Source organism: Zootermopsis nevadensis, unplaced genomic scaffold (genome assembly GCF_977971745.1).
Source record: "Zootermopsis nevadensis isolate Lab colony 2312 unplaced genomic scaffold, Znev_1.0 Znev_ptg000015l, whole genome shotgun sequence".
Classification (NCBI taxonomy): Eukaryota; Metazoa; Arthropoda; class Insecta; order Blattodea; family Termopsidae; genus Zootermopsis; species Zootermopsis nevadensis.
The window spans coordinates 777803-798863 of record NW_028259147.1 but is presented as its reverse complement, the minus strand read 5'-3'; the positions used below and the strand labels follow the sequence as shown (position 1 = coordinate 798863).

The 21061-nt window shown below is 36.8% G+C and overlaps 3 protein-coding genes across 6 annotated transcripts in view; all 3 read left to right on the top strand.

The window, feature by feature from the left end:
- Positions 1–407: 407 nt before the first annotated feature.
- Positions 408–12185, top strand: Miro (mitochondrial Rho GTPase). 3 transcript variants are annotated; one of them, XM_022071862.2, is made up of 15 exons: positions 408–594; positions 1069–1265; positions 2059–2267; positions 2374–2424; positions 3287–3388; positions 4474–4515; positions 5054–5219; positions 5464–5584; positions 6156–6348; positions 6892–7027; positions 7179–7309; positions 7783–7995; positions 8492–8688; positions 10010–10081; positions 11303–12185. In XM_022071862.2, the coding sequence occupies exons 2-15, from the start codon at positions 1070–1072 to the stop codon at positions 11424–11426; spliced, it is 1953 nt and encodes a 650-aa protein (XP_021927554.1). In that variant the 5' UTR covers positions 408–594; position 1069; the 3' UTR covers positions 11427–12185. The 3 variants fall into 3 exon arrangements, with proteins under 3 accessions (XP_021927554.1, XP_021927555.1, XP_021927556.1); XM_022071863.2 differs by lacking the exon at positions 10010–10081 and adding an exon at positions 9916–9954; XM_022071864.2 differs by lacking the exon at positions 10010–10081 and having other exon boundaries at positions 409–594.
- A 797-nt stretch (positions 12186–12982) lies between these two features.
- LOC110833615 (small ribosomal subunit protein uS8A) lies at positions 12983–15231 on the top strand. The gene is made up of 4 exons (XM_022071905.2): positions 12983–13133; positions 13331–13465; positions 14330–14495; positions 15096–15231. Exons 2-4 carry the CDS (start codon positions 13333–13335, stop codon positions 15187–15189), a joined length of 393 nt encoding a protein of 130 aa, XP_021927597.1. The 5' UTR covers positions 12983–13133; positions 13331–13332; the 3' UTR covers positions 15190–15231.
- A 965-nt stretch (positions 15232–16196) lies between these two features.
- Positions 16197–21061, top strand: part of sdk (sidekick cell adhesion molecule) — a 61946-nt gene continuing 57081 nt past the window's right edge. For both annotated transcript variants that reach the window (XM_087348975.1, XM_087348974.1), the window contains exon 1: positions 16197–16804. In XM_087348975.1, coding sequence (XP_087205101.1) covers positions 16627–16804 — 178 coding nt within the window. In that variant the 5' untranslated portion in view covers positions 16197–16626. The remainder of the gene's footprint in view (positions 16805–21061) is intronic.

The window sequence follows — 21061 nt, the reverse complement described above, 5'->3', positions numbered from 1 at the left end:
TTCATATTCAATAATTGTATGTAAATATTAATACCTTTGTAACCTCAAATTGCATGAAAAATTTATTTACATAAAATGCTGTTCTAGAGCAGTAATTTTTTGTGAAAATAGCAAAATATTTTAACCTCTGCAGTGAAACATGGCATGCTCCTGGATGCTGTAGTTTAAAAATAGATGAAGCAGAATTGTATCATTTTAATGTACGTAATGTGTCTGACATTTTCTGGGCGACCCTGGCTGGGGTGTGCGTGAGGGTGTGGTCAGGAAATTGGATTGAAGTTGGCGTTGTTACCGACTGAGTTCTTGGCACTAGCTGCTACTATTCATTATTGCCAAATCTAACCGCCAGATCGTTTATCTTTCAAACGCTTGGGGATATAAGGTATTATTATGCGTGACGTCATGAAAATCGTTTTGCCAACTTCGGAGATCGATGCACATTCACATTGGCAGTGCTGAAAATCACAATTTGTACATCAATTACTGTTAGTGTCTACCTCCGAGGGGGTTTGAGTATCAAATGTTATGGAGATAGGGTTGAGAGATCTGAATAAAATTTCTTTTTAGTGAGAATACTTAATAAGAATATACCAGGTAATGTCTGCCATATAGTGCACTGCCAAAGAAAATTTATAGGCATAGTACTTAAAAAGTTCTGCAGGAGTAGTTTATAAATTTTGGTAGACTTATCCCATCCTGTCAACACTTTGTTGATAACTTATTTACTAATTGTAAATAATACACCAATTTATTCTCTTGTGGTAACTAAAGAGATACGTATTGCTGTATTACAGGTGCCACTAATTGTATATTCGAAATATTTTGTTTACCGAAATAACCATAGTAGAACTAAAATTTTGCTGGAGAGAGTTGTGTGTGCTACCTTTATCACGCTGTAGCACAGGATTTAAGTTTCCATACTATGGGACTGCTAGCTGGACTCTATGTTTAGCTGTATGCAACTGCCACACATTGGCCAATAAATGTTGGTTTTGTAACTATATCATAATAAAATTCTGGAAAAAAGTTTTGGTTTCTTTCTCCTTTAGGACCTTTGTTTAATTCCAGAATGGTATTCAATGTTGGTGGTCGTCAGAATGTGAGGATTTTGCTTGTAGGGGAGAGAAGTGTTGGCAAGACTTCCATTATTTTATCATTGGTTAGTGAAGAATTTACAGAAGATGTGCCAGCAAAAGCTGAAGAAATTACCATTCCACCAGAGGTCACACCTGAGAAAGTTGCCACATGCATTGTGGATTACTCAGGTATCATACACATACATGACTTGTTATTTGCTCTTTTGTAGTGGTACTAGTAAATTGTCTGCTGGGAATGATGAGAAAATCTAAAACAGTAAACACATTCAGTAACCTAGTATTTATCTAGCCATCTGTAACAAGGTTCAGAAATTATATAAATCATTATATAGGCTTTCATGCCTCAGGGTATGGATTTATTGATGAAAAAGGATTATCAGTTTTGTAAAAAAAATTCCATTGTCATTCATATTTGAAGCTTTGTTAGAATTTGCTGTTTTCTGATATTACATTACTTTGGTTGTGGCAGCATCTGTCAGACTCTGCCGGCCCTTACAGTTTGTTCAGTCACAGTTGAATCTTCACATGCGAGCAATTTTCTTTTTTTTTTTTGTTGATTCTGCTGACACAGTGACTAGTATTTTTCTTCTTGAAATACTGTGAAGAATGCTGTACAGTTTACTTTGGGATATTGCAGTAAAGTTTGCTACCGTTTGAACTGCATCTCATATTTTAGTGGGGGCAGGGGAGAGGAACAGCGAATGAATATTTAATGTTAGTTTCCATATTTAGGAAGTTAGAATTTGTATGTACTATAACCCAATAGAAAAGAATTTACGAACATGCACCACTGAATTTTGCAGCTCACCATTTGTCAGTGGCTGATCAAGACTCAAACCAGACTGTCATTTCTGATATTTTCTGCATTTCATATTAAACAAGATTTTTTAATGCAGAAATTATTTCCTGCCTATAACATGGATTATGTGGGGCTAATTTCATGATGCGTATTTCTTTCTAGCTGTGGAACAAACGATTGAAGTGCTTACAATGGAAATCCAGCGTGCGCATGTGGTTTGCATTGTTTATGCTGTTGATGATGAGGAAAGTTTTGAAAAAGTCAGTAGTTATTGGTTGCCATTACTGAGAAATGTCTGTTCGCGCGAGGCGCGTCGTCCAGTCGTATTAGTTGGAAACAAGACGGACCTGATCGATGTCTCAACAAATGATGTGAGATATCTTCCATATTAATTGAATATTTACATTTGTGTAGCTTTTATACATTCATATATTATGTTTTTAGCATTCATTTATGTTATGTTAAATTTTGTTTCAGCCTATGTTCAGAATCATGGAAGAATTTCCAGAGGTTGAAAGCTGTGTAGCGGTAAATTATTTAATAGTCCATAATTATATCTTGTAAAGCTGTTTAATGTATTAGCTTGGTCACGAAGTGTTGCTCATAATATAATGGAAGGAAAGAATATAATTTGATTATGTGACTTTAATATGGCAGGTTTGCCTGTTATGGTTACAATAATTTATTCTCAGTTAGGCTAAGATATTGTGCGTAATTTGTGATTTGAGTCCTGTAGTGTTTCCTCAAGTATCGTGTCAGCTGATGTATACTTGAGCAAAGTGCAATATTATATCAAATTACTAGAAATTTCTCGTCAAGATATTTGTTACCTTCACAGGTCTATGTCAAAGTATATAGTAGTTAAGTTTCTTATTTTGAAAATAAGGTAATAAATAAAATTTGATTTCCTCGATTCTTATACATGATAATTTTAGCAGTTAATTTTTTTATTATCTGTAATTTGAAAATTTTTAGGTTTAGTAGCGCAACACACTTATAGTTTGTGTGTCATGTAACTTTTTTTTTACTGTTCAGATTACTGATTATTTTATAGTAAATGTTTGGCCACGAAGCAGTTTACCAACATACCAACATACATTTAGGGTGTAGTACTATCAGTAACATTCTGAGTTTGGTATTTCTCTTTAAAGTGTTAGCCTGTAAAGTGAATTTTCAGTTCTCTGTAGTAAGGAGTCGACTGTATGTTGCTTTAGGTCGCCTTGATGACACAAGTTATTTGTTATTAGTCTGTGATGTCATTATTTATTGGTACTGAGAGGTGGGTTAAAGTCATCCAGTTTCTGAGTGAAATACGTCAATCAAAGTTTGATTTTTCTGCATTTGTATTGTATTGATGCGAGCTGACACCGATAATGGTTTTATCTTCTAGTGTTCAGCCAAAACACTGAATAATATTTCAGAGATGTTTGTCTACGCTCAGAAAGCTGTGCTGCATCCGACGTCTCCATTGTATACATTTGATCAGCAGCAAGTAAGTATGGGTAGAGTATTTCAGATTAGCCTAGTTTCGTCCACACCTGAAAAGAAATTGTCAAAAGTAATGCGGTATTTGTCCGTTCCTAACTGATTCCCGGCGGTGCCCGAATTTGTAACTTGTGTTGGGCAAGGCTGTGGTCTAGGCAACACGGAGTTTTCCTCCGTGGCATCCCAACAATTACTCCATTCACACACACAGAAGAAGGCAATGGCAAACCACTTCTGGATTATCTGCCAAGAACGTATATGAACAGGTCCCAGTCCGAGAAAAGGATGGAAGGATCCTGTTCATATGGACCTGTCGTCAGACTGAACACTAAATAATAATAAGATGAGGTGGTCTAGCGGTTAGAACGCTGGCCTTGTAATCCTGGGGTCTCGGGTTCGATTCCCGGCGGTGCCCGAATTTGTAACTTGTGTTGGGCAAGGCCGTGGTCTAGGCAACACGGAGTTTTCCTCCGTGGCATCCCAACAATTACTCCATTCACACACAGAAGAAGGCAATGGCAAACCACTTCTGGATTATCTGCCGAGAACGTATATGAACAGGTCCCAGTCCGAGAAAAGGATGGAAGGATCCTGTTCATATGGACCTGTCGTCAGACAGAACACTAAATAATAATAAATAATAATTGAGCATTATATTTATAAACATATATGCAGTAGGTTTACAAATGTCTGGGAGAGGAACTTTGCCGTAATTTGTGTATAAAAATTTAGGTATAGATTTGCTGCCTACAAAAATTTCATTTTGACTTAATGTCATCTCCCATTGACAGTAGTATTGTGCTTCTGTTACCGAGAAGGTGCATCCCTACTCTTAACTACAGTTAAAGCATGACTATTTGATATTCAATGATGCTCTCGGTAGCTCAGACTGTACACTAGGATGATATGCTAGCCGCTAGTTAATAGAGTTCTCTATTTAAAGCTTAAAACATTTGTTTTCCTTTCCTGAAAAGTTGGGTTTTATAGATAGGATAATTTGATTGCAAATTAGTAACGCAAACTGAAACTTTTGTTGTCAATGTGGACTACATAGAAATCTTATGTAAGTGATTTGTTTGTTTTCTTTTACAGTTGACTGAAGCATGTCAGAAGGCTCTCGTTAGAATTTTTAAGGTAAGAGGTATTAGATTTAAAAGCAGGCTCATTGTGATTGGAATGTGGCAGTAGTTTATATGCAAGTGTTTTCCTGATATGTGTTGCAAGAACGAGTGAATCCTACACGGTCTATTATTAAAGTAATTAGATTGACGATGAAAGATTCCTGGGTTACAAGTCGTGTCAGGTGGCTGAACGGTGAATAAACCATATCTTCTGGCAACATTTTGAGTTCAGTTTCTGCTGTCATCCTCCGGCTTGTAGCGCGGGATTCATTCGCCGCAAATGTTTCATTTTATAATTAGAATGATGTTTTCATTCACGGTGATTGCAGTGGGCTAATGAAAGAAATCATACGTACATGTGTATCATATTGAGTAAAGAGTGAATATTTCTCTCTTTATAAACAACAAAATGAAACATTTAGCAAGCATCAGATTCTGTTACATAATTTTTATGGGAATATTCATGTTCCATTTTAAAATAAATTTTTATTTTATGCTTCATACTTTGATTAGTGAAGCAATTAAAGTTGTGTTTTTGTTACGTTCTGTAGCTGTGCGACGCGGACAATGACGGACTGTTGAATGACGTCGAGTTAAACAGTTTCCAGCGTCACTGTTTTGGCGCTCCTTTGCAGCCAAGAGTCTTGGATGATGTGAAAGTGGTTTTACGTAAAAACATTTCTGATGGTGTAGTCGATAATGCCATCACACTCAGAGGTATTTCAGAAAATGTAATACTACGTATTGAATTACTTACATGTGCCGTGGTGATTGATATATTTTTTGATAAGGAGAATAATTTTGTTTTCGTAACTGTGTTAAAATATGGACACGTCTCATGCAAGTATAATATCTGTGCTGTTAAAATAAGACGAGTCATGTGAATGAAACAAGAAGTTGTATTTGATGGTTGTTTTTACATTTTTGTCAGTATGATTACTGTTGTGATTTTGCTTTTTAGGATTTCTGTTCCTTCATTGTCTTTTTATCCAGCGAGGTCGTATTGAGACGACATGGACGGTTCTGCGAATGTTTGGATACATGGACAACCTTGAGATATCAAAAGAGTTCCTTCGACCTCAGTAAGTGTGCAGGTAGTATGTACAGTGACCAATCATTTTGGTAATGTTATGATATGGTGAAACGATGCGGCTTGTGTTTGTTTATGTGCTATTTAGTATAGGACCCTGTGGCATATGTGTAACTCGAGTTCTGCGTGCAATAAGAATTGTCTTTATATTATAATTCACCTTGTTTATTTTTATATGTATTTATCTTTATCGCTGCTTTTATAGTGTTCATATTTTTGTTTCTTTTTTTATGATTATCAGAATTGAGTGATTTCTGACAAAATCTTTCTGCATTAAAATTTTAAGAAATAAATACCTAACATTTTTGCCTTCGTCGTGTTGTTATTCAGGAATTATCTTGTGCAGGAACATTCTCATATTATTGATAAATTTGTTTATGATTAAGCACAGGTTTCAATTACTGGACTTATTAGTGTACAGTGTAAAAGGAAAGCACAAATATACCTTTATTTTCCAATATGTTGCTTGTGCGTGGCGTAGATTATTTTTTATTTTAATTCTATGGTACAATGTTTTTTATTTTGAAAGCCCACAGGATGTAACTCTTGTGTTCTCGAAACAGCATCGTTGTTCCTGCGGGCTGCACTACCGAACTATCCCACAAAGGTCAACAGTTCTTGTTGACAGTGTTTGAACGTTTTGACTCCGATAGAGATGGCGCCCTTTCACCAGCTGAAGTACGCAGTTTGTTTACGACGTGTCCTGTACCCATGTGGGGTCCTGACATCCACCGTACTGTTCCAACAAATTCGAAGGTGTTGTATTTTATTATTATATTTCTGTATCAGAATACATTCATTGGTTATAGGTTATTGATTTTTCAGTTTAATGTATTTCTAAAATGGTGGATCAGCCGTGTAATAGGAATGGGGCTGAATCTATTGAGATTATTTATTTAGTAAAATCAGTCCCTTTTCTGTAGAAAAGAGGGTAATGATACTTTGAGGTTATGTTCAATAATTTTGATGTACTTTTATGATATTCTTTTGTATTAAAAAAAAGGTGTTGATATTTCCATGAGGAACAGCAATGAATAAGTAAATTCAACTACCTACTTGAGAAGCTGTTAGTATGCTCAGCTAGTCAGGAGGTTCCTTGCTTTTCATGGAACCTGAAGGCTCATTACATGTTCTCAAGAGTGCGTATGTTCTGGTGTATTATTTAGGAACTTGCAAACTTGAGTCAAAATAACAGCTTTCTTATTTTAAGACGCATTTTTGAATATGAATGTTTGAATGTTGGATGCTCGTGTATATATCTGATGTGTTCAACTGAGAAGAATCTTTCATTCTCTACAGGGCTGGATAACATTACAAGGTTTCATGTCGCAATGGGTACTTGTCACTTTGCTTAATCTGCCAAGAGCGCTGGAGTACCTAGCATATTTAGGTTACCCTATTTCTGAGACTGAGAATCAGCTATCAGCAATACAAGGTCAGATTACAATGACGTTTGTGTTAGAAATGTAGCATTTGTTATAAATTGTGACAGTAATTGAAGTCTACTGCTGCCTCTGTTATTATTGCTAATTATGTGAGATCCTCATGGACCCAACAAGTTGTTACACTGTGCTTTCTCTGTGCAGTGACCAGAGATAAGAAACTGGACTTGGCCAAAAAGCAAAGTAGTCGCAGCGTTTATCAATGTCATGTGATAGGCCCTCCTGGATCAGGGAAGTCCATGTTTTGCCGTAGTTTCATAGGAGATAACGTGGAGGTAATTTATTTTAATTTTAATAAACTATGTTTTTGTTGTATTAGCAAATGTTATGATTTCAAAAAAGAGTAACTATATTAATCTTGCACTGTTGTACTTTGGAAAGTTACGTTTTATTACAATTGGTATATAGTTTTTAACATTTTATTAAGTGGTATAATGTGTTGTGTTGAATAGCTTCTTGCGATATATTTTGTACTTACTGAAAGCAGTATGTGAGGTGAAACAGCTTATTTATAAACCATGGGATTAAATTTTGCTAGATTTAACAGAAATGACATTAGCATAACACATCTATGCACGCACTACACGCTACATGGAAGACCGCGATCTACATTTTCATAACTGTAAAACCTTAAAATCTCACATATTAAAACTTTTTAAATCTAAATAAGTTTCAGATAATTATTTTGTTGGTGCGATGTTTTATTGCTGTTCTTTTTGTATTGTTATTTATTGCATTTCGTTGGCAGAGCATACAGTTGTCAGAACTGGAAGGCAGTCCTCAGTGCACTGTTAATGCAGTTCAAGTCTATGGTCAGGAAAAATTCCTTATCCTACGAGATATCGAAGTGCACGATGTGTTGGAGCCACTTAAGCCCTCGGAAGTACAGTGCGATGTTGCTTGTTTGCTGTATGACGTCAGCAATCCAAAGTCTTTTGAGTATTCTGCGCGCATATATCTAGTAAGTGAAAACAGTTGTTTATTTCCCAATTGTGAACTGGTGGTTATGTATTTGATTAATCTTTGCATTTTCTCATTACAACAAAAGTTTGATGACCTACACCTTGCATCTCTCTTTGCATAAATGACCTCTGTTTTCGTAGAGGGCGGAAGAGGAGGGAGGTTACACTTGCTGGGAGAAGTTATTCTTGGACACTCCCAAAATGCCTCTCGCTGTTGAGGAGGTTACCTTCCTTAAAATTTTTATATTCCACTATCACCAATCATTCTCAGTGATTTGAACGCTTGTACTGTCGTCAGAATTACAATGTGATTGTCTGTTGTTCCGGCTAACAGATAAATGTATAGTAACAAAAAATGAAAGCTTCAGATATAAATCATCTATGCAGTGGTATTTTCTTACATCCTCTCACTTTGTATCTCTGATTTTTGATACATGTAATTATATTGACCTTTTAGTCTAATAATAATAGTAATATTTTTTTGTTTTAAACCAGAAATACTTTGCTGATAGCAAGATTCCTATCCTCATAGTTGCCACTAAAAGTGATCTGGAAGAAACACGTCAAGATTATTTACTTCAGCCAGCTGCTTTTTGTAGTCACCATAAATTACCGTCACCTCAGCCATTCACTGCATCTGGAAAAATCAAGAGGGAGATCTTTGTTAAACTGTCAACCATGTCTGCCTTCCCGTGAGTATTGGACGTAAATTATATTTGCATAGAAGTAGGTCAGACCTTGTCAGAGTGCACTGAACATCACAGACAAGTGGTAAGCATTTCTGCTTTGTATTTGGGAGGTCCCAGTTTCAAATCTTGGCGTGAAGATCGACTGTCCTGATTTTTTTCCATGGTTTTTCTAATTGCTACAGGAATGGTGCAGACCAAAAAGTCTTCCACTAAACAGAGCAGATGAAATACATGAAAATACAAGTTTTTCACATGACATATTTACATATCCGGGGTGGTATTTAATTACAAACAGAATTTTCTTGTTTGGAAAGATCATGTTGTATGTATTAATACTCTGGAAAGTGTGAATCTGTGTCTTACCATCATATTTATTCAAGTATCGAGACTTCTTAAGATAACGTCATGCTGATATCACATGCAAGCAGTGGATCTGTCTCATGCGTGCCTCTGAAATATAGTTTTAAAATATTTTATGTGCAGAAGTAAATTCCTTTGTTTACCACTGTGAAATGAATCTTTTGAGCCCGAGATGGTGTGAAATGTTCTCTGACGTAGTACGATCAGTATGTTGAGGTTGTGAGAAAATTACAGGTAGAAACTATTAATGACGCTTTCATATGTTGGCTTCTTTTATGTTTATTTGTGTGGGTCTAAGTCTTGCATGCCATCCCAGTGAGTGGGCAGATTGTAATTAAGAATTGTGATAGCTCAGTAACTAATAGAGCACCTGTCCAAACAGACATGTTGTCATGTTTGGTATCCTAAAGTTGCAACATATTTTTACTTTTGTAAGGCAGTTCAAAGTTTGTAATTACAGTGTTCTGTCTTATTTATAAACACGTATACCACGCGTCCTTCCCCTCTCATTTCCTAGCCAAATTATTTCTTGTGTGGCAGGTGGTAATACTGGTGAGACAATCCCTGAAGGACTTTCTTATGTTTGAAACTAGAAGGTTCATTGAAAGGATCCCATCTTAAATTTATTGAAGGCATTTGCAGGTAGATGACTTTTGTGATGATAACGCTTTCAGATGGTATTTTCAAGCGGGACAGAAGTGTATCAAATCAGAATAATAGTTCTTTGATCATGACAGCAATTAGCGATAAAGTAAAAGTGATCACAGAATTAGTCTGGCTACTTTATTGTCAGCCCTGAGTATCATAGGTGTAAATAATGTTCTTTCATGAAATCACAAACAACATATTAATAATTTTCCTTTCCTGCAGTCGTTTTCAAGCTGCCTGGATGTTGTTCTACAGGCACAGGTTCGTATTCTTATTGATTTTAATGAGTTTGGTGCCCGTATTGTATTATTTGCAGCAACCTTCGCCGTTTGGTTCATGTTCTTCTCCTACGTCCGTCACCTCGTCAGTGGTTCACTCACTGTTTCAGGTCCAACAGTTTTTAAGTTTGTAATGTGTGACTTTTTGTCTTGTAATTTACATATAATTGCTGTAAGAACATATACTTCGCATGTTTAAGTCATACATTTGTTCACTTCGAGATGCTGGTAGGCAGGAAAAATATTTCATTCTGTTGCTAGCAATAAGATAATCTTGCATGTGTGTGTCTGGTGTTAAATTTTGTAGTTTCACGTGCTGTATAGGTACAGTTAACGACCACGACATATAGACGCCTCATACAATATGAAAATTAAAGAATCGCAGTACAATATCTGGTTAATGGGAATCATGATTATTTTAATTGTTCCTCAAAATTAATGACATAACTGAATAAATATAAAGAAATAATTTTATTGTGAGATTCACAGTGTATCACAAAATATTGATTATTTTAATTTTGTTCGGTATGGATTCAACACCCCATCTTGTACTGTGTGCATATCAGATGTTTAAATTAAATTATTTTGATTATTAAGTAGATGATTAATATCTGCATTACGTAAGGATTCCCTTACTTCATTCTAGTTTTGGCATGTTATGTGTCCTTAAATGTGCGGTGCTCGTACTGTCTTATGGTAAATGTACCTGTGTCTTGTCGTGTTTAATATGGAGAGAACTTTTATTGAATAGTGACTTTAGTGTTTTTGCAGTAGTTTTATAACTATGCTCTTGGGAGATGCATGTAGCTGAACAGATTAGCTGGTTATAGCAGTATGCAATAATTGTTTTATTCTTTGTGTGTAGTTAAGTTTCAAATTTATGTTGAGTAAGCTTAACTTATTGAAGATAAATTACTGTGTGACTTTGTTTCCTAATTCATTGAAATTATAATACCCATATGCATTGACGGACTGTTTGTAGCTTAAATGCTTACATACATTAAAACCTTTTTTTTTTTTCAAGTGGCATATTCTTAAATCTATTTAAATTGTAAGTTGAGGATAGCCATTTAGTAGTTTACAGCTTTGTGAGCCACTAACCTTTAGAAGATTTCTAAAAAATCTGTTATCATACAGAATTACAGAATCCTACATTTGACTAGTGCTGGTGTCACACCTGTTTTGAAATTTGGAGCACGTCCCATATTCATATTTTTGGAGTTATATGAGATCTAGGTGGCAACTGCATTATGACCTCAAAAGGCATATATTTTTGCATTTTTTTTTAGTGTTTGCTATAATACACCTGTCTTTTTGTATGTGCGTTACAGACACTTAAAACAACTTGGTCTTCTGAGCGGTAACTCGGCAGTGTGGTGGAAGGCAGGCCTCGGAATCGTAGCGGCTACAGCCGTTGGTCTTCTTGTTGCGAAAGCTCTCCACTCGGATAAATGATAGTCTTAACTTGGAAAATCTCCAAGTGTTCGGTTCTGTGTGTTATAGTGAAAACGTGCATGACACTCGTGACAATGAACAGGAGTTATTTTATATATGGTTATTTTTACAAGAAATCTGAAAATCACTGGTGCTTTAAAAATGCCAAAACATTACTATTGATATAGCATTGTACAATGAGTTTATGCAGTAAATATAGCTTAAAAGTATTCAAGGAAAGTACAAACTAAGTAAATTTTAGTGCTGCATTTTACATTATGAGTGCATAATGTTGAAAATATATAATTTAATATAGCATAGATCTCAAATACACATAAACCTCCTTACAGTCCTTTCATGTCCCTCGGTAAGTAGCTTTAACATTACTTTTGTATTTTCTCATTAAGAATTTTACAGAAATATGTTGTAGTTTGTTTAAAGTCTGATACTTTAATATTTGTCTTAATGTTTTTAAATGACTCATCTTGAGGAGATATCTATTGTTTGGATGTAGGTATGTATTTTGTTGTCATCATTGATTGTGATTTATAAATTAAACTATAATTAGGTGTTTTATTTACTAAAATTAATTTAAATAAGGAGGCAATCCATTCTGAAAGTAGGTGATGGTCATCTTGATTTCATAAAACAAGATTTCCTTACGTTTTTCTGTAGTCATGTGGTAGACCCACAAAAAAAAACTTCTCTATATTTCACTTATGACTAGAATTTCTTGTATTAGAAGTTTGTAATAAAATTTCTTCATTTCATATCAGATTATTGAGTGGTTTGCTGGGTTCATACTTTCTTCAGAGTGTTCTGTTTACAATTTGTAAAATAGAAATTTCCTTGACGAAGCAAAAGTAAAAGTATTTCAACAAGTAATTATCTGTAAGCACTGGAAGTGAAGCTTTGATATATGTTGACACACCACAATTTACTTTTGTTTATTGTCATTTTAAGTTATAGTAATTCATAATAATGTTGTTTTGCAATATATGTGTATATTACTTTTTATACAACTGATGTCTTAGCCCTTCATATTTTGCACCAAAGAATTCACAGACTTTACTCTGAATTTTTGCCTTTGGATGAATGAAAGTGTAATGTTAACAGTTTGCTTTGCTCATTGAGTTTTAAGCATTAAAAGATAGTGTTTGGAATGAAAGTCATCAGCTTCATGTTTTGGCCATTATAATAAGTGCCACACAAGTTGGAAAGGAGCCTTGGATGGGGATTTGAAAAATAACAAAATTCAGGCCGGAAATGCAGCCTGACTTTTACGACGTAACCAAATATTTGGTTTTGAATTTTTAGTAATTAGAAGTAAAATTTATTGTAAATTATTTAATTCCAACCTACATCTCTTTATGGTTGAACATACAGGTATATTTTGGATTTGTCAGAAATTTTCATTTGTAAAGTGGCAGGTCTGTTTGTCACAGGCCGGCCAACAGGAGGTGATTCTATGATTTTAATGAGTGACTTAAAGAAGTACTCGCTTTCCATTAGACTATATATTTTTATACCTGTGTCTTTACAGAAGTTAATGCAAGTATTAAGAATTAGTATTTTACGAAATTTATGTTCATGTAATCTGAGCTATAATTTGTTCGGTGTTTGGTGACCCTGTCCAGCGGGCAATGACGTCATAACGTGGTAGGTGTTTCTTTTTACCCGTAAACGTGAAACGTGAATGTAGGGTTGTGTTGAAGAAATAAATCGGAGGTAATCGTGAAATTATACGTTGATTTGTATTTAATTTCTTGTGGGATGCTTTTAAAACATCTTATATAACATTGTTGTTTAGTCGTCGTGTACACTTTTCGTATTTATCTAGTTTGATAAGTGTCCTAAACATGTAGAGGTTGACTAGTGTAACTTATGTTTATATTTACTAATAAAAATTCGTTGTTTAATTGCAGCAATGGTTCGTATGAATGTATTAAGTGATGCGTTGAAATCCATCAACAATGCTGAAAAACGAGGAAAGAGGCAAGTTCTCTTGAGGCCATCTTCGAAGGTTATAATCAAGTTTCTCACAGTAATGATGAAGCATGGTAAGCTTTACCTATTTTGAAGTAGTGAAAGTAATTATCTTGGTTGCATTTTTGTAACACAGGAACTCCTGCTCGTAACACTTCGCTTTATTGTTGAAGGTTATGAGACATTTTTAAAAGTGATTAAAATATGGGTTCTTTTGAATTGGTCCAAAGAGATGGCACCACCAAAATGTTACAGAATTGATGGGTGCTTTTACCTCATTAGGTGGTGCCTGTCCATTTTTTATGTAGTTCTGGATTTGACACATACTTTAGAACTTTGTGTTTTCCAGAAAGCACTATCTCGTGCGCCGTGTTCTGTGTGTTGTTTAATTATTTTTTCAGTATTGCATTTCCTCCCATAAAAGTGGAACTTAATATCCATTTACATTTTTCTGATTTGTTCCCAAAACATGCACAATTTTGCTCACTGATAGAGTTCATTCAGTTCTCATCAAAACACCTTGTATATAAGATTTCAAGCTTTGAACTCGAAACATTAAGGGATGACGGAGGTATTGATGGTCTTCGAAATCTTGCTTACATGCCTTGTTGCCTGATAATTGACTTCTGTGTATCTTACTGAAAATGTGTAAAATTGGATTAAAGGTAATATTTAAAAAAGATTAATATATGTAATTTGTGTTCTGAATTTGGGGAAATGGTTTAGGTCACATTATATTACATTGAACAACTTCCCAGATTACCACGATTGAAACTCATGAAAGCACGCGAACATCAAATTGTAAGACGTTATGTTATATGGAAGTCATGAACTTGTTTGTTGGGGCACAGCAGATTTCCACTCGAATTTCAATACCTGTGCTCTGAATGTTGACTGATACAGACTTTATGTGTGAACCTTTTTTTTACGCTTAACAGGTTATATTGGAGAATTTGAAATTGTTGACGATCATCGTTCTGGTAAAATAGTCGTAAACCTCACTGGTCGACTGAACAAATGCGGAGTTATATCACCAAGGTTTGATGTTCCTATCAATGATATAGAGAAATGGACCAACAACCTTCTTCCGTCACGTCAGTTTGGGTATGTTGTCGTATTTACGGTTCACTGAGCTACCTGTTGTTTTGTGGGATTTCCAAGTTCTTATGGCAGTGAAGATGACTGTCTTCTGGGATGCTGCGCTGTGTAGTCTGGTAGAAACTGGCCAGCATTTCGGAGATTCTTACCGCCTCCGTCAGACTGACATTTTAGAGGTGGTTGCTGTCATCGTAATCTGGCAATGAAACTGATTTCCTGTGAGACTATACGCAGCGCAGCATCCAAGAAGACAGGCCCGTGTTAAAATTAATGATCTGTAAAGAGCTTGAAATTCTTTTTAATGTCATCAAAGTTAATTTGGTTTTTTTGGAAGTAATTGAGATTTTCTGTTAAATTGATTGAGTAATTTGTAGGACTTAGTTTTCAGTTTCAGGATTAATTTGGTGTTTTTGTAGCAGTGATTTTACTGTAATTCTTGTAGAATTTTAAGATTAACTCTGTATCATCATTGTATAACTTTGTAATACCCCGGCCCACACAAACTTCCATATTCAGACGCTGAAAGTGGAATGCCCCTTGCTATGACTATGAAAGTTGTGTGTGATTCATCAATGTATTTGACAAGTCTTTTCAATTTTCTTTTAGTTATGTTGTCTTGACAACAAGCGGTGGAATTATGGATCACGAAGAGGCAAGGCGGAAACATCTCGGTGGGAAGATTTTGGGTTTCTTCTTTTAAACAGAAAATGTGAACTGTAAAATAAAAGTTGTTTACAAGTAATGAATTTTTGTTTATCTTCTTCGTTTATATCCTTCAGTCCTTTACTTTGAAATGAAGGTTGTTGCTGTTTTGTGGCTTCAGGTGGGAGCAGCAAACGCTACGTGAGATTTCAGGCTCTCTCGGTGGTAAGTCAGCTGGAATATTGCTCCATGTAGTCTCATAAAATTGACTGACGTTTAATCACCATGATGAATGCAGTAATTGTGTTGAAACATCAGTTTATATGAGGCTATATGGTGCAACATCCCAGGTTAGAATCGCATACGTAGCAATAACAACTAATTAATCTTTGTGTGTCAAAATGAAGTGCATTTCTGTAGTAGAAGTTTAAAACATTGTCAGTACACTTGGTTGTATTTGTACTAGTTTTAACCTTACACATTTTTTTGGGAGTAGTTCTCATAATAGCACATCTGTAGCAGGTTGAATTGTACAATTAGTTTACCTGCATGAATTGCTAGAAGGCGAATTAAGTGAATGTGTTCAGGTTTTAGGAGAAACGTACTTTTTTCCTCCTAAGATTTGCATTAGTGTTTTTAGGAATGCTCAATAGATGGCGTTGTTGTACCAGATAGTGTTGCCATCTTTACTGCTCCCATCGGGCGGTTAACTTTAAAATATTGTTTACAAATATCCATTTTGCGGTTTCGTGTTTTGAAATGTTCCAAATTAAAAATGAAGGAAAAGAAAGTTTTTATACAAATTTTAAATTCTTGTTCTGTAACACATTTTGCAAGAAGAGACTGTTCTGGTTCAGCATATTTTATTTTTATGCATATTTTTGCCGTTCTTTAGTTGTGTTGCAGTTGTGTTTGTGCTTTTTGTGTGTGCGATACGTTGGGAAAATTTGAAATAGTGGAATCAAAACTTTTGTCTTACCCCTCCCCCCCTCCAACTACTTTTTGCAAGGAGTTTAAACATTACTCAAACGCGCATGCGCGGAGCGTTTCAAGCCTTGCTGGACGCCGGCATTCCAGAAAGAGTAAGTGAACGAGTAGCATAGGAGAGAAAGTGTATGTGTGTTTCAAGTTTTGCAGTCCTTCGCGTTATTAATTTAGTAAAATGCGTCCTTGTATGTAAAAATGATAAATCAATCTCGTGCGATGTACGTTGGAAATGTGCAGAAAATAAAGTCTTTCGTACTAACTGGGAGGCCATTACTTTAATTTTTACAAATTCAAAGGTGACGTTCAGTGTGCCACAGGTGTGCTCAAGGACTATGTAGTAACGTACGGTAACTTTGTTATAGTAACGCGGTGGAACATTTTAGTTACGTGTAATGATGTGGGGACTGGTGTGTGATTGTGGGCACTAGTTCTGTTGATTTTTTGACATTGGAAAGTATTGTTTGCGGTCGACAGGTGTGCTTACGTTCTGTGGGTGTCTCATCCGGTCATGTCCTGTGGACAAAGAATTCCCAAAACTGTGTGTGGGAAGATGGAGGAGAATGAAAGGAACTTTCCGACCAATCGGACGTTTCGAATAAGCAGTACTTTTCTGCCGAAAGCTTATCATCGGTATTTACTAACGACAGCTATTTTTGTTGCCTTCTGCACGGCATCTTTCGCCACCGGTAAGTGTAATTCGTTATGAACATTTCCATCATAAAGAATAAATGGGGTTTAAAATGTTTATTGGTGTGCGAATCTGGTAGTTTGGTTTTAATACAAGAGGTTAAATAAGGGCATTGTTAAATCAAGAATATTCTATTGCTCCGAAACCTTGATGTATGACAATTGTTTTCCATGAACGATATTTTTATAATTATATTTTGTACTTTCTCTACTATAAAAATTTGTGATTCCTCGTTGTCGTCAAAAAATGACGTCATCAACAATGTCAACTTATGTTTGTAAGACTTGAGGTTCTCACAGCGGTGAATATGAAGATTTCTGTCTTCTGTCTTCAGACTACACAGCGCAATAACCCAGAAGACAGAAATCTTCAACTTATGTTTGTTTATACTCGGCATTGTTGTGTTCCACAACAATGCCGAGTACAACACAACAATCTATCTTCTTCTCTACTATAAAAATTTGTGATTCCCCGTTGTCGTCAAAGAATGACGTCATCAACAATGTCAACTATAAACTAAGTCGGCATTGTTGTGTTCCACAACACTGCCGAGTTTAGTGTCTTACTTAAGATTTTAAAACGCAACCAACCCCCCCGAAGGAGGGGTTGGTCAAGTGTTTTAACCCTCCATTCGGGGGGTTTAATTTAGTTTCTTACACAAGATTTTAAAACGCAACAACCCCCCCCCCCCCGAAGGGGTTGGTTGCTTTTTAAAAACTTGACCAGCCCCTCCGAGGAGCTCCGAAAGGAGCGTTATGCCCTAGTATTTAAAAAATGTCTGCCCTGACGATGTGTTCGTCCACTGACAAACTCCTGAAGAACCGAAATTGTATAGAATAAAATTGAATTATCATAGGGCTTTCTAGTACAAACCAAGGACGTGGAACACATACGAATATTTGTTTAAAATAAAATATAAATACAACTATATGATGAAGCTATTTATATAAATATTCACAATATTTAATAATTTTAACATGGAAGTATCAAATGTAAGGTAAACTATTACAGTAGATTCCGGTTAATTGGGCCATCGGTTAAACGGGGCAGTCCTTTATTTGTGAAAAATCTTAAAGAACAAACCTTTTTAACTCTTCACGTGACACTTCGCATAATAGAGGAGGGATTACCGGGGTTGGATTCCCGGCCGGGGCGTCCAGACCAGCTCTGGGGCACACCTATTGTTATGGTTATTACCTACAAGAAACACACCCTTAGAAATGTGCACCTGCATTCTGACGTCCACTGAAGAGTTGGATTGTGTCAAATTAAAATATGCATTAATCGCGTTTTTTAAGTTAATGGACCAGACACCCTTTCGTTTCACTGGGGTTTGTAAATAGCTCATTCCCCCATTCCTTTTAAGTGAAGATTGTTAGTGTTTTGATCATGGCGGGCGGCTTTATCAGCTGTCGTTATGAAAGCAGACACCCCCCAGAGGGTGTGTCGGTTGTTGAACTTTTAAAAGCCCACGGAGTGTGTTATGTGTTTTCTTGTAATTGTCAGAATAAACAGCGGGTTGCTCCCTTTAATCAAATGGTCTTTTTAAAATAGAATTTATACCGTAGTAAACCGACGTTTCGGGAACCAACTCTGTCCCCATCATCAGTTATCAGGAACCAGTTGACGCGGCTGATTGCCCGAGAAGACTTTATTGATTGTACTCGCCGCGAAAGCCTCAAATCCTGTTCTTAGGATTTGAGGTTTTCGCGACGGTGAGTTCGAAGATGGCTGTCTTCTGGGTTGTAGCGCCGTGTAGTCTGGTAGAGGTGTAGCGACGTTTCAGAGGTCCTTGCTGCCTTCATCATCAGGGCGATGAGTGGCTGGTAAACTTCTGCTAGACTGCACTGCCGAAGCCTTGGGCTGCTTTAAACTTGTCTCTAAAGGCGGCAGAAATCGATTTCTCGAATGCTATCGATACTAGGCAGTTCGCCGTGAGCTTAAACCCCATCGCGTGACTACAAGAGGGAAATTTATTGACTCGGTGATACGGACGCAAAATACATGCAGCGTTTTGAGTGATAGGAAGTGAGGAATATGATTTCTAGTTCCGGTGCTGTCGAGGTATGTGTGAGCTAAGGGTCAAAGCTGGTGACCAACCTTGCGTATCACCGTGATGGTGACGCGGATTCATTTAAAAAAGAGTTATTGTAGGCGGTTTGCCAACTTTACTGTGAACGTGATTTTCTTATAGGTGAGGCTGTTATTGTGAGCCAACTCCTGAACGCATTAGTGGCACAAGGGCGAGTTTCAGATTCTGTTGACCTATTCTGCCGAGAAAACTTTGAGAGGTGGCCGTGAAACAGCCGATCTTGAAATTTTTTTTCAAGCTTTAAGTGCATTGTGTTTTATTATTGTTCCTTGGCTCATTTTTATTTTATTAATTTCGCTGTAAAGGGCAGGAATAACTTCGTAGTGATCAAAATGCGGAACATCTCCTTGTATCCCAGCCACTCACTACCACTCAGGGTACGCAGGTCTGCATTCCTTTGTGTGCTGCAACCCACTTAACAACTTCCTGTACAGTACCTGGCAAAGACTCGTGAAAACACGAGGGGGCGGGGGCGGGTGTAAAGTGTCTTGTCCAAAATGCGAGCGGACTTGGAGATCCACAACTTGTACTCCTCTAACTAACTAACTAACCAACCAACCAGATGGCTTACGGAACCCGAAGGTTCATCACCGAATTAACCAAAGCCCTCCACCGGTCCCTGTCCTGGGCCAACAAAATCCAAGTCTCCCTCAACTCCAATCTCCCATAGATCCCGCCTGAGATTATCCTCCCATCTACGTCTAGGTCTCCCCAGAGGTCTCTTCCCCTCAGGCTTCCCAAATAGTGGACCCAACCAACCAGATGGCTTACCGAACCCGAAGGTTCATCACCGAATTAACCAAAGCCCTCCACCGGTCCCTGTCCTGGGCCAACAAAATCCAAGTCTCCCTCAACTCCAATCTCCCATAGATCCCGCCTGAGATTATCCTCCCATCTACGTCTAGGTCTCCCCAGAGGCCTCTTCCCCTCAGGCTTCCCAACCAATACCCGGTGCACACCTCTTGTCCCATCCATGCGCGCTACATGCCCAGCCCATCTCATTCTTCTCGACTTAATCACCCTGACAAATACTGGGGGAGGAGTACAGATTTTTAAGCTCATCAAATGATTATTAGTGTGATCAAAAGGACGTATGACGGAGACGAGAAATGCATGCAGAGTTTTATCCAGAAATCCTTGAGGGAAGAAAACATTTGGAAGACAAAGACATAGATGACAGCATCGTATTGAAAGTGTCTAACATTTATATCACGTGTGGATTGCATTTATATGGCTCAGGTTATGGAATAATGGCGGCCGTGTGGTATCGTAGAACTTGACTGACGTTTCAGAGTGGGAGGCAGAAAACATCTCTGAAACGTCGCTCAGCGTAATATTTCAAAAAGGCAAGTAATCTTAACGCAATGGATCTCTTAAAATAAAAATCCTCAAACGTCGTCTTATTTTAATTGTAGTAAATTCTTTAATCTAATTTCCATTTTCTACAATGCGAAATTGAACGTTATTCTCTTAAGAAGCCTCGTAATTAGACAAATAATACAAAATGTGAAGATGGGGAAAGAGTTTTGATCTGTACAACAATTATATCATAAAAATAATATCCTACATGTTCCGCTGTTGCTCTCACAGTCAGTTCCGTCGTTAGATACGCGTATTTCTATTTCACAGAATTCTGATGACAGCCACTTCGAGGCAACAATATGGACAGATTCCAGTCGTCACTGCTTTCTGGATCGTTTTGTAGCTTTTAATTTACCGTTGCGAAATGATTTGTGAACGAAAAGGCCAGTTTGATTTCAACAGTAAAACTGGACAAATGCCAGTCGTCACTGCATTCTGGATCGTAGTGTAGCTTTTAATTTACCGTTGCGAAATGATTTCTGGAAATCCTCGTGCTGAGAAATTGTTCAAGAGACATAAGAATTACTATTGTAACAATGGGTTGACGGCAGAAACCGGTAGATGACTGGAAAAACGTGTTTGTTCCATTGTTGCCTTTCATTTACTTTTTCCATTGTAGAAAAGCATGTTTTAACTAGTATACAGACTGAAATTGCCCGAGTAGCTATAAACCCACTCTTCTGGGTTGTAGCGCCGCGTAGTCTGGTAGATGTCCACTAAAGTTTCAGAGGTTCTTGCTGCCTCCATCATCGTATAGAAATGTCTGAAGCAAGTGGTAACGTGGGCGAAACGTGAAGTGTT

Excerpts from the sequence above, each read along its gene's own strand:
- Miro (XM_022071862.2), top strand. The coding sequence starts at position 1,070 with ATGGTATTCAATGTTGGTGGTCGTCAGAATGTGAGGATTTTGCTTGTA. Across the intron at positions 1,266-2,058 it reads ATGCATTGTGGATTACTCAG|CTGTGGAACAAACGATTGAA; the intron begins GTATCATACACA and ends ATTTCTTTCTAG. Across the intron at positions 7,310-7,782 it reads TCATAGGAGATAACGTGGAG|AGCATACAGTTGTCAGAACT; the intron begins GTAATTTATTTT and ends TTTCGTTGGCAG.
- LOC110833615 (XM_022071905.2), top strand. The coding sequence starts at position 13,333 with ATGGTTCGTATGAATGTATTAAGTGATGCGTTGAAATCCATCAACAAT. Across the intron at positions 13,466-14,329 it reads CACAGTAATGATGAAGCATG|GTTATATTGGAGAATTTGAA; the intron begins GTAAGCTTTACC and ends TACGCTTAACAG. Across the intron at positions 14,496-15,095 it reads CTTCCGTCACGTCAGTTTGG|TTATGTTGTCTTGACAACAA; the intron begins GTATGTTGTCGT and ends ATTTTCTTTTAG.